This window comes from Arachis stenosperma, chromosome 10 (genome assembly GCF_014773155.1).
Source record: "Arachis stenosperma cultivar V10309 chromosome 10, arast.V10309.gnm1.PFL2, whole genome shotgun sequence".
Taxonomy (NCBI): domain Eukaryota; kingdom Viridiplantae; phylum Streptophyta; class Magnoliopsida; order Fabales; family Fabaceae; genus Arachis; species Arachis stenosperma.
In genome coordinates, this window is record NC_080386.1 from 132,145,314 (window position 1) to 132,158,426 (window position 13,113).

Here is a 13,113-nt window from a genome sequence, read left to right on the forward strand (position 1 = left end):
TATTATAGTTAGATGATAGGCTTTGTGAATTAATTATTTTTTTATTGTGTCAAAATAAGATACTATTATAGTATTAAAATTTTATGATTTTTTTATATTAGTTATTTTTTGAAGTTGAGACTTGATTCTTCATAAAATGTTAGTGAAGATATCTATTTCAAATTTTAATTTTAAGTTTTTAAATATTTTATATTTTATATTTACGTGAGACCAGTTTTATCGGTCCAACCAGTGATTTATCGGTTGAACCAATAAACCAGTGAACCAGTAACTTGACCGGTTCGATCACTACTTCGGTTCTAACAACTATGTTTCAATCTAATTTCAAAAATTTTGATTTACTCAATTTAATCTCCCAACTTAATAGTTATGAGTCACATTAGTTCCTAATCTTATTTTTGTCACTGTCTCACAAAATCGTTAACGACATGCTGAGATGGACTAACGATGGCTACATTATATATTCTAGCGACTATTTGATGTGACAATTGAAATTTTTTTACCTTATTTTTTTAACTAAACACTTAAAACCCTAATATGAGTCACGAATACCTAAGTTAAAAAATCAAACTAAGTAAATTGAAATTTTAAAAATCAGATTAAATCTCGAATATAATTTCAAAATAGAACTTTAACTTATGTAGTGATTAATTTAAATGAGAATCAAATAAATCAAAATTCAACATAATTTTTATCAATGTTTTCAAATTCGAAATTTCTATACGAAAATTAACTAGGATTTTCTTTAAATTAAAAATTTAATTAAATAGTGACTTTAATTATTTTAACCAATGTCCTAATTAATTATTTTTATGTCTTAAAAAAATTGTATATGAGAAAAAAATAATTAATTTGTCTACTTTAATAAATAGTTATTTTACTAAAATGAAAGAAACTATTTTTTAGAATTTTTTAAGAACTAATTAATATTATATATATTTTGTTACACTATATTTAGTTATAAAAATTTTATTTATTTCTAATGCTTATATTAAAAATAAAAAGAAAATTTAAATTAGTGAATCTTAATCTATAATATAATAATAATATAGTAATTATTTTATATATTGTACGAATATAAATTAATTATTTTTTATTTATAAAAATTTTAAGAGATTTTTTTTTGTGACTAAATTTTAAGAGGTTTGAGCTTTATATATATATATATATATATATATATATATATATATATATATTTTGATGTTAATCTATTATCTTTTTTGTTTTAATCCAAATTAAATATTTTTTATTATTTTTGGAAAGAAAATCTTTTGAAAAATTTAATAATATGCGATGAATAATACCAAATAAATTATATAGAAACAAATTAAAACACAATATAAAAATATCTTAAAAAAAAGACGTTTTAGGCGTCTTTATTTATGTGGCCTCCATCACAAAAATTTATATCCAGATAAGAATTAAAAGGGTAAAAGTTATTATCATTAACAAGCATAGAATCACTGGTATATACTACTCTAAAGTCTAATCAAACTATGCATGCATTACCTCATTACTAATCTTAGAAATCAAAAGCACCTCATGAGTTCTTCTTCTTGTTAATCTTCTTCTTGGACTTACTAAAATCTTGGCTCTTACCCACTTCATGTCCATGAATCATACCATGCAGCTCGAAACCAATAAGGTAGCAAAGATAAGTATCAATGGTGATGAACATTGTCTTCTCATCCGTATACACATTGTAATAACAGCACGAGCTTTCTTCATCGTACCAGTCTAGCTTCTCTTCCGGCCTCACCACGTCAAAGTGCTTCCCCAGCACTATCTTCGCCAACTTGTCAAGATTGTACCGCCACAAATCCACCTTCTCCCCTACCTCCTTCATCCCTTCCACCGCCATCGCCCTAAGGTCCAACGCCTTCTTTAGCTCGATCCCGTGGTGCTTCTCCAGCTTTGCCTTCACCTTTTCGATCTCCATTCCCACCGCGATAACCCTAGGATTGGCGAAGAAGTCGCAGAGGGGCCTAGGGTTTTGCTTTGCTTTGTAAGAGTCGGCTTGTTGGAGAAGAGGGTAGAGGAGGCAGTGGGAGCCAATGCAGAGGGAGATGAAGTCGTAGTCGTGGTCCTTGACGCCGCGCTTGGTGTACTTGGTAAATTGGTGCTCGACGGTTACGCCCACAATGACCGGGGTGTTTTTGGGAGTGGACTTGAGGAGGTTGGTGAGCCACTTGGAGAGCGTTTGGGAAGAGGTGGTGTTGATGCAGAGAATGCGTTGGTCGTCGGCATAAACGGTGTAAGGATAATGGCGGGAAGTGAGGTCGTAAGTTTCGACTTCGGTGATCATGCTGGGTTCAATGCTGATCTCGAGAACCATTGTTGTTAGTGGTTGTAGGATTAGGAACTTGCAACGGTTGTCGGATCGTCTTCTTGGAGTGGTCGGAGTGGTGAAATCTGTAAAGATACTCCGCAGTTTGACAGTTATATAGCTTATGATAGTATCTTATCTTAGGTATATAAAAGATAAGATAAAATAAGATAAGATAAGATAAGATATAATAATAATATTGTTATAAAAATTTTATTTATTTCTAATGCTTATATTAAAAATAAAAAAGAAAATTTAAATGAGTGAATCTTAATCTATAATATAATAATAATATAATAATTATTTTATATATTGTACGAATATAAATTAATTATTTTTTATTTATAAAAATTTTAAGAGGTTTTTTTTGTGATTAAATTTTAAGAGGTTTGAGCTTGTTATATATATATATATATATTTATTGATGTTAATTTATTATCTTTTTTTTGTTATAGTCCAAATTAAATACTTTTTATTATTTTTGGAAAAAAAATCTTTTGAGAAATTTAATAATATGTGATGAGGAACACCAAATAAATTATACAGAAACTAATTAAAACACAACATAGAAACATTTAAAAAAAAAAGACATTTTAAACGTTTTTATGTGAGTGACCTCCTAAAATAAAATGAAAGTGGATTTTGATTTTCTTAATGGTGAGTTATATAAACTTATAGAATAACTCGATGGAGCCAATGAGCTGAAAACATCATCTTCTGAAAATTAAATACATATAACAATCGTGTTGCCCCCATCTTTTGTTTGTTTGAATATTCTAAGGGTATCATAATTACTGCAGATAGAGAAGCTACGAAACCATACATACACCAATGGCTGGTTTCTTCGCTTTCACACATTTCGTCTTAAAGTCAAGGTTTACGTGCAATTCTTTCATTTATTCGGTCACCGCCACAATTAATTTATAGTCAATTATTGAGTATTGACTTCGTCAACATTTATCAATCTATATGTAAATCGTCGAGTGTCTCATCAAACACAATTTGATACAACAACGAAAATGATTTAATCATCAAATGATGGAAACGAAGCTCACTACTACTATCCTTGGATTCTTCTTGCTGAGCTTCTTCATCTGCTTCACCACAACAAGAGCACAATCATCATCCCCAAACTACGTTGGAGATGACTGCAAAAACTCGACGGAAGAATCCCTAACAAGTGGATTCAAAACCAACCTCAACAGCGTCCTCTCATGGCTTTCCTCTGATGCTGCCACAAGCAAGGGATACAACCATACCGCCATCGGAACCGCCACTGGCGATGCCGTCTATGGCCTCTATGACTGCAGGTACCGACTACCCTTCCATAAACAGTGTTTCTTGGGTTGCGTGTATTGTATTTTTATTTTTTATTTTATATTTTATTTTCAGTATTTTTTATTTTTTGAATTTTGTAAAAAAATAAATAAAAATAAGAGATAAAAAAAATAGAGAATAAAAACACAAGCTAAATGTATTCTAATTCTTTTATTTTTATTTAGAAATATATATTAATAAATTAAGATTAAATATCATCTTCTACTTTCAAACAAATGTTATACTCTTGTGTAATTTTTAATTTTGGTAAACTTAAAAAAAAAGTTAAATAAATCATATATATATATATATATATATATATATATATATATATATATATATATTTCTCAATTGATGCAGTACTTACTATTAAACACAATATATTTATAAATATCTACATATAAGAAAAACATTAAACTATCAAATTATTCATTCGTGTATATATATTATATATAAAATGAAATAAAATAAACGTGTAAAATAATATATTTATATATATTCGAATATTGATAGTTAGTTTGATATATTTGATTTTTAATATATATATATATATATATAATATTTTTTAAATTTTACAATAAACTTAATGTTAATGCTATAGAAAGTTAGATTAGTTATCTTTGTTGATGGATCGATACATTATTTATGTACAAGTATTTTACATTAACAATATATAAATTATATTTCATTCGCAAAAATTAAATTTTGTTATAAAAGAATAAATTAGGTTAAATATTACGTTACATAAATTTTTTTTATTATTATTAAAAATTTAAAATTGTTTTACACTTGGTGGTAGAGGTGACGTGACAGGCACCTTCTGCCAGTTTTGCGTGTCCACAGCGGCTTCAGACATTGTTCAGCACTGTCCAAACAGATCATCAGCAGTGATTTGGTATAATTACTGCATACTCAGATACTCCAACCATGACTTCTTTGGAAACCTTACAATAACCCCATCATGGCAATTTCCGGGGACCAAGAACAGCACCAACAGCACACAAGAACTCCAGGAAGCAGAGACTTACATGCAGAGCTTGATAAAGAATGCTACTGTGGAGACCAACCTGCTGTATGCAATGGGTGAGTTCAATTCTGGTGGTTCATCAGGGGAAAGGTATGGGCTGGTGCAGTGTAGTAGGGACCTTACTAGTGATCAGTGTAGGCAGTGTTTGAATGCTATGTTGGATCAAGTTCCTAAATGCTGTGCTACAAAAGTTGGATGGCAAGTTTTGGCTCCAAGTTGTTTGATCAAGTATGATGATTTTATGTTCTACAAGATTACTACCAGTCAAGCACCTTCTCCATCATTGAATTCAGGTCAATTCTGAGTTTTATTTGCATTTTTATTTTTTAATTTTAAAATTCTATATATAAAAAATAGAAATTAATTTTTGCACAATTTTAAAAGGATTTTAATTAGGGATTGGATCAATTTTTTTCAATTAATATCAGTCGATTTTATTTTAAATTTTAAACTCTAAATTTATATTTTAAAATTTAATTTCTAATATTATATTCTAATTTTTTAAAAATAAAAATTAAAAATATAATTTTACAAATAAAAAATAATAAATGTTGGTTAATTACGAATTAGTTAAATTTTTTTATACTTATTTTTTTAAAAAAGGGTAAAGTATACTTTTTGTCCCTAAAGTTTGACAAAAGTTTTTAAAATATCTTTAAGTTTTATTTTGTTTTAATTTTGTCCCAAAAGTTTTCGATTTGCATCAAATATACCTCTGACGGCTAAATTTTCAAAAAATTTATGACTAATCTAACAATAATGCATGAAAATGATGCTTGATTTGCTTGTGTTGAGAATTGTTTTTATGAAATTATTGTTGAATTGATCTTAAATTTTTTGAAAAATTAGCCGCCAAGAGTATATTTGATGCAAATCGAAAACTTTTGAAACAAAATTGAAACAAAATAAAACTTAGGGATATTTTTAAAACTTTTATTAACCTTTAGAGACAAAAAATATATTTTATTTTTTAAAAAATAAAAAATAAAAGCCTAAATCAATTTTTCTTGCTTCTATTATTGTCTCATGTTTAAACTAAAAAAAGGTATTGTTATAGTATGTAATATGTATATATCTTGATTTTAGAGCCTTAAAGTCAATTCCCGCTGGAGGGAGGATTCTTCTTGAAAGCTAATATAATTTATAAATAACTAATTAAGTAGATTTAAAACATACATCATCACGTTTTGTCTTTTGTGGGGTCCATAATTAAAATAAAATATACATGTGAATTGCTTAGGTTAGGGTCCATTATCCCTTGTCCTTTTAGAGTTTGGGGTTCGGTAGGCATTAATTTAATACAGCTTGCTTTTTTAGATTTGAAATTAATTAAATCATCTTTTAATTCCTGTCATCTATTTATATTTAATGAGTAGCTGATATGGATATGGCTGGTAAACAGCTCTCTCAGCCATCAACTTGAATAAAAATGTATGTTTCTAGAATACATATTATTAAATGAATACAATTTTTGTGAAAAGGACATAAAATCTAAGTTTTAACTTTTAATATATTCATTATATCGTTATTAAAAGTATTCAAAATTTTTTATTAATAATAATTTTAATATATATATCAAAAACCATATATATTTTTTTCATGTAGAAAAAAGAAAACGTGTTTTTATCTAAACCTTGAAATTTATCATTTATGAGAAGAAATAATAATGGATCCAGTTACATTCGCCATTAGGCCTGACCTATTTAATTAAGGTCCATTTCATATCTAATAAGAAATGGACCCGTGCTTTAAATAATTTTTGTTAAAAAAATCATTTAATAGTATACGCACAAAGCCTAGTTTTAGTAGTCTTGTTTTGCAATATGTGTATCCGAGTTTAAAATTTAGGTGAGGTTAATTATAGATAGAAATTTTTAATATTAGATGTGTGAGTGTGAAGTGTGAATAAGTATAATACATAATCCTTATAGTTAAAGGGAGTTAGTTACATAAAAACGTTTAAAATATTTTTTTAAAGATATTTTTTTTAATAATTAAAATTCAACCTATATAATTGATTAAACTATGTTATTTTTGTCAAAATTAGATGAAATAAATCGATTTGTCGAAAAATCGATAAGCCAAATCTTGAACCAATTTAAATTAATATTTTTTTTTATAAAAATGACTATAATACTCCTATTATAGAAAATGACTTAAAATATTTCTACTATATATTTTAAAACTCTAAATTCTAACTTTTCTATTCTCTCTATGTTGTCATAGAATTAGAATTTAAGATTTTTAAAGTTAATATATATATATAATAAGAATATTTTAATAATTTTTTATAATAAAAGTATTATAGTCATTTTCTATAAAAAAAAAAAGAATATTAATTTAGATCGGTTCAAGATTTGATTTATCGATTTTTCGGTCAAATTGGTTTGTTTGGTCTAATTTTGACAAAAATGACACAGTTTAATCTATTACATAGGTTAAATTTTATTTATTCAAAAACATCTTAAAAAAAAGGACGTTTTAAATGTCTTTGTGTGAGTGGCTCTTGTTAGTTAAAGGTTGTCCAATCCAAACATTTATTAATTGTGTTGTAGGGAAATCACTTATTTGAAGGCAGCAAAAGAAATAAAAAAAAAGTAGAAGTTAATTATTATCCTGTACTTAAATATAAGAAATTTTTTAAATAAAGTAAAAAATATAGTCATACAATAGTTCAAAATAATGATATTCAACATTTTAATAAAAATATATTGTATAATGTACAGATGTTAATTATTATCTAGTAGTAAAATGTTATAATTTAAAAAAATTTAAAGAAAAATCTTAAAAAGAAAAAAAATACTTTTTTTTTTCTTTTTTCTTTTTTCCCAATCAAGAAGCACAAATAACAAGGGTATTATTGCAGGCAATAACAAGGGTACAGGTAAGACAAAAACTTTGATAATCATCATAGTAAGTGTGTCCGTGGCATTAGTTCTACTAAGTTGTGGCATCTACTTCTTATGGAGGAAGAATCAATCAAATAATGGTAACTAACACTATTCAATTTCTCTAACCTCATTTCAAGTACTTGCCTATATCAATAAGATGAAAACTCAGGTGCAGTCGACTTCACGTAAAATTGATAGTTGAAAGTTGTTAGATAAAAATTTAGTCAAATCAATCAAATCATCTAACGGCTCTCAATTATCAACTTCATATGAAGTCGACTGCATATGAGTTTTCACCTATCAATAAACATTATAAACTCATATCATAAACTTTTTATCTGTAGATGCATTATTGTCAGAGACCACTCCTATATCAATACATTATAACCCTTATCAAGCTCAAGGAGACGATTCATTGAATGCTGATCTTCCTACAATCCCTCTATTTTGGATTCGACAGAGCACTAATAACTTTTCAGATTCTTGCAAATTAGGGGAAGGTGGATTTGGTCCTGTTTATAAGGTATCACAATGTGGAAACCATGCCCTATATGCATATAATTTATGAATTTAATTTTGATGCACTGTCAAAGTAAAATAGTTATACACGTACATCCAATTAGTAACACCACATCAATAAAAAACTAAAAATAACTACCTTTTATTTTGACGGTGTGAATGATTGCATAACTGTATAAAATGTTTTACACTGTCGCATCAAAATTAAGCTCATAACTAGAGCGAGACCCGCGCAATGCGCAAAGAAATAGATTATTTATACTATATAGTGTATTTTAATAAATGTTATATTAAAAATATTTTACAAAACATTATTTTAAGATTTTGAATTTATTTATTATTTATATTAGATTTATACAAAATTGTATCTTCATTTTTTTTTCATTTTTTGATTTGCATTAATTGCTACACTTTGTCTTTTCATGTATTTTTTTAATTTGTAAATAATTAAAAAAATGAATGAATGAGAATGAAAAATATATAAAAATATCTTAAATTTAAAATTTTTTTGACAATTGGTATGAGAGATTAAGAAATAAAGAGTAGTAGGAGTCTTAATATGTATAAATTGTAGAATTTGAATATGTTGTAGAATTTAAATATTTGTAACTGAAATTTTTTATAATTATTATTATTATGACACTTTTAATGTATGTTTATTGCATTTAATTAGCACTTGATGTTTTAATTGAATAATAATAGATAAGAGTTTTTTGTTTTAATTTTTTTAAAATATTTTACTAAATGGTGATTGGTTGATTTTCATCTTTTGGCAAATCATCAAAATTGCTGATGTGACATCATTAGCAAAGAAAAGATGACTTAAACTCATTGTAGAGAAAGTTGGTATCAACTTTTATATATTATAAATAGATAAATAGATTAGAAACTTAATTTATTCAAAACAAATTCATAAGTACTCATTTGTGTGTTTACTCTTTTACTTTTACTCATTGTTGCAATTATTGCAATGACTTTTGTACTTGGATTTGTCTTTCTTTGCAAAATCTATATTTAGGGAAGCTTACAAGATGGGACAGAAGTTGCCATCAAAAGACTCTCAAAAACATCTGGCCAAGGTTTAGATGAGTTCAAGAATGAAGTAATCTTCATAGCCAAACTACAACATAGGAACCTTGTGAGACTGTTGGGTTGTTGTGTTGAGGAAAATGAAAAGCTGCTTATATACGAGTACATGTCCAATTCAAGCCTTGCCCTTCATCTATTCGGTAAGTATTAAAGTAATGATAAGTAGTTGAGAGTTAGTAGTTAGTAGATGAATATTTATGAGGTTAGTTGATAATATTCCTATAAATAGCGTGGCTCTTGTATTATGTCAAAATAACTTCAATACATATTTATTATTTTCTTTAATTCTGTCTTTATTTTCTTGTTAGTAAGTTTTGTTACTATAGAACCTCGTGCCTTTAAAATTTTACTTTCAATTTAATTTTCTCTTACTTGTTGATATTGAATGATACAATATAGAAACACTCTTTTATGTAACTTCTCTCTTTTTTTTTAATGTATTTCATTACATAAGTAATTTTATCAAGAAACATTTCTTATCTTGTTGTCAGACGTGGAAAAACGAAAGCATCTAAGTTGGAAGGTTCGAATGAATATTATCAAAGGAATCGCACGAGGACTTCTATACCTTCATGAAGATTCTAGACTTAAAGTAATTCATAGAGATATGAAAGCTAGTAATGTTCTGCTTGATCAAGATATGAATCCAAAAATATCAGATTTTGGACTAGCAAGGACATTTGAAAAAGGCCAGAATGAAGAAAACACTAGAAGGGTTATGGGCACCTAGTATGTCATATTAATGTTATATATATGTGTTGTTACATTATTTTGTATTTTGGCAAAACTAACAATATTCTATTGATTTTTTAAACAGCGGATATATGGCTCCTGAATATGCTATGGAAGGGTTATACTCAGTAAAATCAGACGTTTTTAGTTTTGGAGTTCTTTTACTAGAAATCATTGCTGGCAAAAGGAATAGTGGATTCTATCTTTCAGACCATGGTCAAAGTCTTCTTGTATATGTTAGTTTTCTTGATTCCATTAAAGTATTTTAAAATAAATTGCTATTACAAAACATATGCACATACATATCTGTTTAATTTTTACTATATATATTAATATCCATATTTTTGTGCAGAGTTGGAAACTATGGTGTGAAGGAGAATGTTTAGAGTTAGTAGATCCTATATTAGAAAATACATACATAAGAAGTGAAGTTACAAGGTGTATTCATATTGGTTTGCTGTGTGTACAAGAAGATGCAATAGATCGACCAACAATGTCTACAGTTGTTGTTATGCTAGCAAGTGAGACAATGACACTTCCTAATCCTAATCATCCTGCATTTTCAGTTGGAAGAAAATTCGGTAAAGAAGACGAGTCAACGTCAAAGACTTCTAAAGATAATATCTCTGTGAATGAAGTATCAATCTCAAATGTTTTTCCTAGATAAGTAGTATATACAACATTATAAAAACTGTTTTAGGATTGCTTGATGTACAAGTAATTGCATCAACATATTTGAACCATTCTTGTTTTAAATGAGTGTTGTAGTTCAATTATTAAAGATATGCAATCTGCTCATCATGCAAATATTATAACTTCTCTTAGATTATATGTGTTTATGGATTAAGCTATACCATAAGGAATTTAACCAATATTTTGATGTTTTGGCCCCAATACTTAAGAGTAGTTGATGATGGGATAGAAGTTAATTTTATTGTTGTTAATAGAAAAATGTTTGGGTTAATAAACCAAAATGCTAGATCTTTTCTCAAATTATAAGAATAAGAATATGAAGCAATTTTTATTATTATGTAAAATCTGATGACAGGTGTGGTTTTGTTCTTGGAAAAGGAGTTTCAGAATATTTTGAGTTGTAACAAGTGTCTATTCTTTCTATTATTAGTGGCTCTTGGATTCCTCTTTGGTGGACACTTTTAAAAATAATTGCGATGTTAGCTATTTTGGTAATGGTGCTCAGATTGGTTTTACCTGTGTTAGTAAAGATTGGAAAGGAATGTGACAAAAGACTGTTAAGGAACAATTGAGATTTATGGTATTTTGTTAGGAGAGTTTTTATTTGCTATTTGAAAAGGTTTTTTTAGTCTGGTACTCAAAGCAAAGAGATATTATATGTGAGACAGACTATGTGGAGGCTTTTATTATTGTGAATAATTTTTAGGATTACTTTGATTTTATTGATCATTTGGTATTGAAAATCCGAGATATCATGTTTTAGAAATAGTGCGCTGAACTCCGGTTGATCTTGAGAAATGTAAACACACTAGCAGACATGATGGCAAAGATTGCAATGAGAACCCTTTCTTCTCAAATGAAGCTTCCATCGTTTTAGAAAAAATTTAAAAATAGTATTTAGCGAGAAAAATTTAAGAATAGTATTTAGCAAGACTGCCTTTCTTAAACAATTTTTTATTTGTTTTTCTTTTTTGGTTATTATTTGTTTTCTTTCCCATCACAAAAAAAAAATCACATTTATCATATTTTTTTTAGATCATTTTTGTCAATAATATAATACTTGGGAAATTTACATATTTAAAAAATTTGGAAGAATATGTTACGCAATTACAACCTTTCTTTCAAATATTTTACATATTTACATATTTTGTGTCTGATATTTTAAAAAGTTGTAACTATATAACGTTTTCTTCCACATGTTTTAAATATGTAAATTGCCCAAAATAATTTAAATATTATTTTAGAATAAAAATATTATTTAAGCATTGTTGATCGAAAAATATTTTCGATGAGAGTAAATTGATTTGGAGTGAGTCAGAAACAATTTTTCGAGAAGATGTACGCGTAAGCATGATGTTGGAAGTGATTGGCCCAGATTAGATTTCGATTGACTTATTAATTGGATAGGCCTAATCGAATAAGGGATTCGATTTAAGCAATCAAGTAAGGCATTCGATGGGCTAGTCGAATAGTCATGGAAGTGGAACAGTTAGTGGTTTCTATCACACGAGGAAATCATGGAAAACGTCTATAATCACGCGGAGGGAAGATTACCAAGAGGAATCACATTCAAAGTTGTAAATCTTGTAATTATTTGTAATTAATTGTCAGTTATGTAAGATAGATTATAAATACTAGGAAGGATTAGGGAATAAGGGTTGGAACTTTTACTGAGAAAAATACTCAAGCACACTTACGTCCCAGCAAATTCCTGAGTCTGCAATCGAGTAATTTTTCTGTAGGGTTCCTTCTATCTTTTCATTCTTTCAATTTATTTTTCTGTAAATTTAACATTTCAAGTAATTTTACTTTCCAAGTGTTCTTTATTTTTATTGTTCAATTTATTCTTCTGCACTTTAATCTTTTATGTTGAAGTCCTTTGATCCAATCGAAGGTATTTTATTGTTTTCTTTTAATTTCAATGCGAATTATTTTTATTTGTGAACAATTTTCCTTTTTGAAAATCCTTTTTCTTCTTTATTTCTTCTTCAATTTACAGAGTTTAATTTATTTCTATTTCCAAAATTTATCTAATGGAAGACACTTTGATGCACTTCTAGAAAAACTGGTACCTGCACAGAGGAGTAGATTTCACTCCCAGACCATTAGAATCTAACCACCATCTATTTGCTAAAAATCGACAAAACAAATTGGCACGCCCAGTGGTACAGTTTTTTCGAAGTGTGTCAAACAAATATTTTTTCTAGTGTTTCTTAGTGTATGCAATTACGAAGTGCGAAGATCATTCACATGGCTAATGAATTATCAAATGTGAATGGTGGTTCATCCACTAATGATAGTATACCAGTATCTATGCAGCAAGCCGACGTATCTTCACGTTCGAAAGGTGTAATTGGAACTGAAAGTATAGCAGTTACGACTGTTCAGATTGGAAATCTTGGATGTAACACTCATCCACGTGGCCCTGTGCCACCATATCAACCTCTATTAACCATTGGTTGGCCTCCTTATAGTCTTCCTCCTGGTTATACCCCATCGGTGGGAGGTTTTATTCCGCC

General features: G+C 28.0%; 2 protein-coding genes across 3 annotated transcripts; one reads left to right on the forward strand and one right to left on the reverse strand.

Moving 5' to 3' along the window:
- Positions 1–1,540: 1,540 nt before the first annotated feature.
- Positions 1,541–2,335, reverse strand: LOC130957789 (uncharacterized). The gene has a single exon (XM_057884633.1). It carries the CDS (start codon positions 2,333–2,335, stop codon positions 1,541–1,543), a length of 795 nt encoding a protein of 264 aa, XP_057740616.1.
- Positions 2,336–3,090: 755 nt separating this feature from the next.
- Positions 3,091–10,781, forward strand: LOC130955243 (cysteine-rich receptor-like protein kinase 10). 2 transcript variants are annotated; one of them, XM_057882058.1, is made up of 8 exons: positions 3,091–3,636; positions 4,443–4,963; positions 7,537–7,659; positions 7,906–8,084; positions 9,099–9,309; positions 9,661–9,898; positions 9,987–10,137; positions 10,254–10,781. In XM_057882058.1, exons 1-8 carry the CDS (start codon positions 3,362–3,364, stop codon positions 10,566–10,568), a joined length of 2,013 nt encoding a protein of 670 aa, XP_057738041.1. In that variant the 5' UTR covers positions 3,091–3,361; the 3' UTR covers positions 10,569–10,781. The 2 variants fall into 2 exon arrangements, with proteins under 2 accessions (XP_057738041.1, XP_057738042.1); XM_057882059.1 differs by lacking the exons at positions 3,091–3,636; positions 4,443–4,963; positions 7,537–7,659; positions 7,906–8,084; positions 9,099–9,309 and adding an exon at positions 9,423–9,476.
- Positions 10,782–13,113: the final 2,332 nt, after the last annotated feature.

Coding starts and splice junctions, on each gene's coding strand:
- LOC130957789 (XM_057884633.1), bottom strand. CDS start 2,335: ATGGTTCTCGAGATCAGCATTGAACCCAGCATGATCACCGAAGTCGAA.
- LOC130955243 (XM_057882058.1), top strand. CDS start 3,362: ATGATGGAAACGAAGCTCACTACTACTATCCTTGGATTCTTCTTGCTG. Junction 9,310..9,660: donor CCTTGCCCTTCATCTATTCG/GTAAGTATTAAA, acceptor TCTTGTTGTCAG/ACGTGGAAAAACGAAAGCAT. Junction 10,138..10,253: donor GTCAAAGTCTTCTTGTATAT/GTTAGTTTTCTT, acceptor ATTTTTGTGCAG/AGTTGGAAACTATGGTGTGA.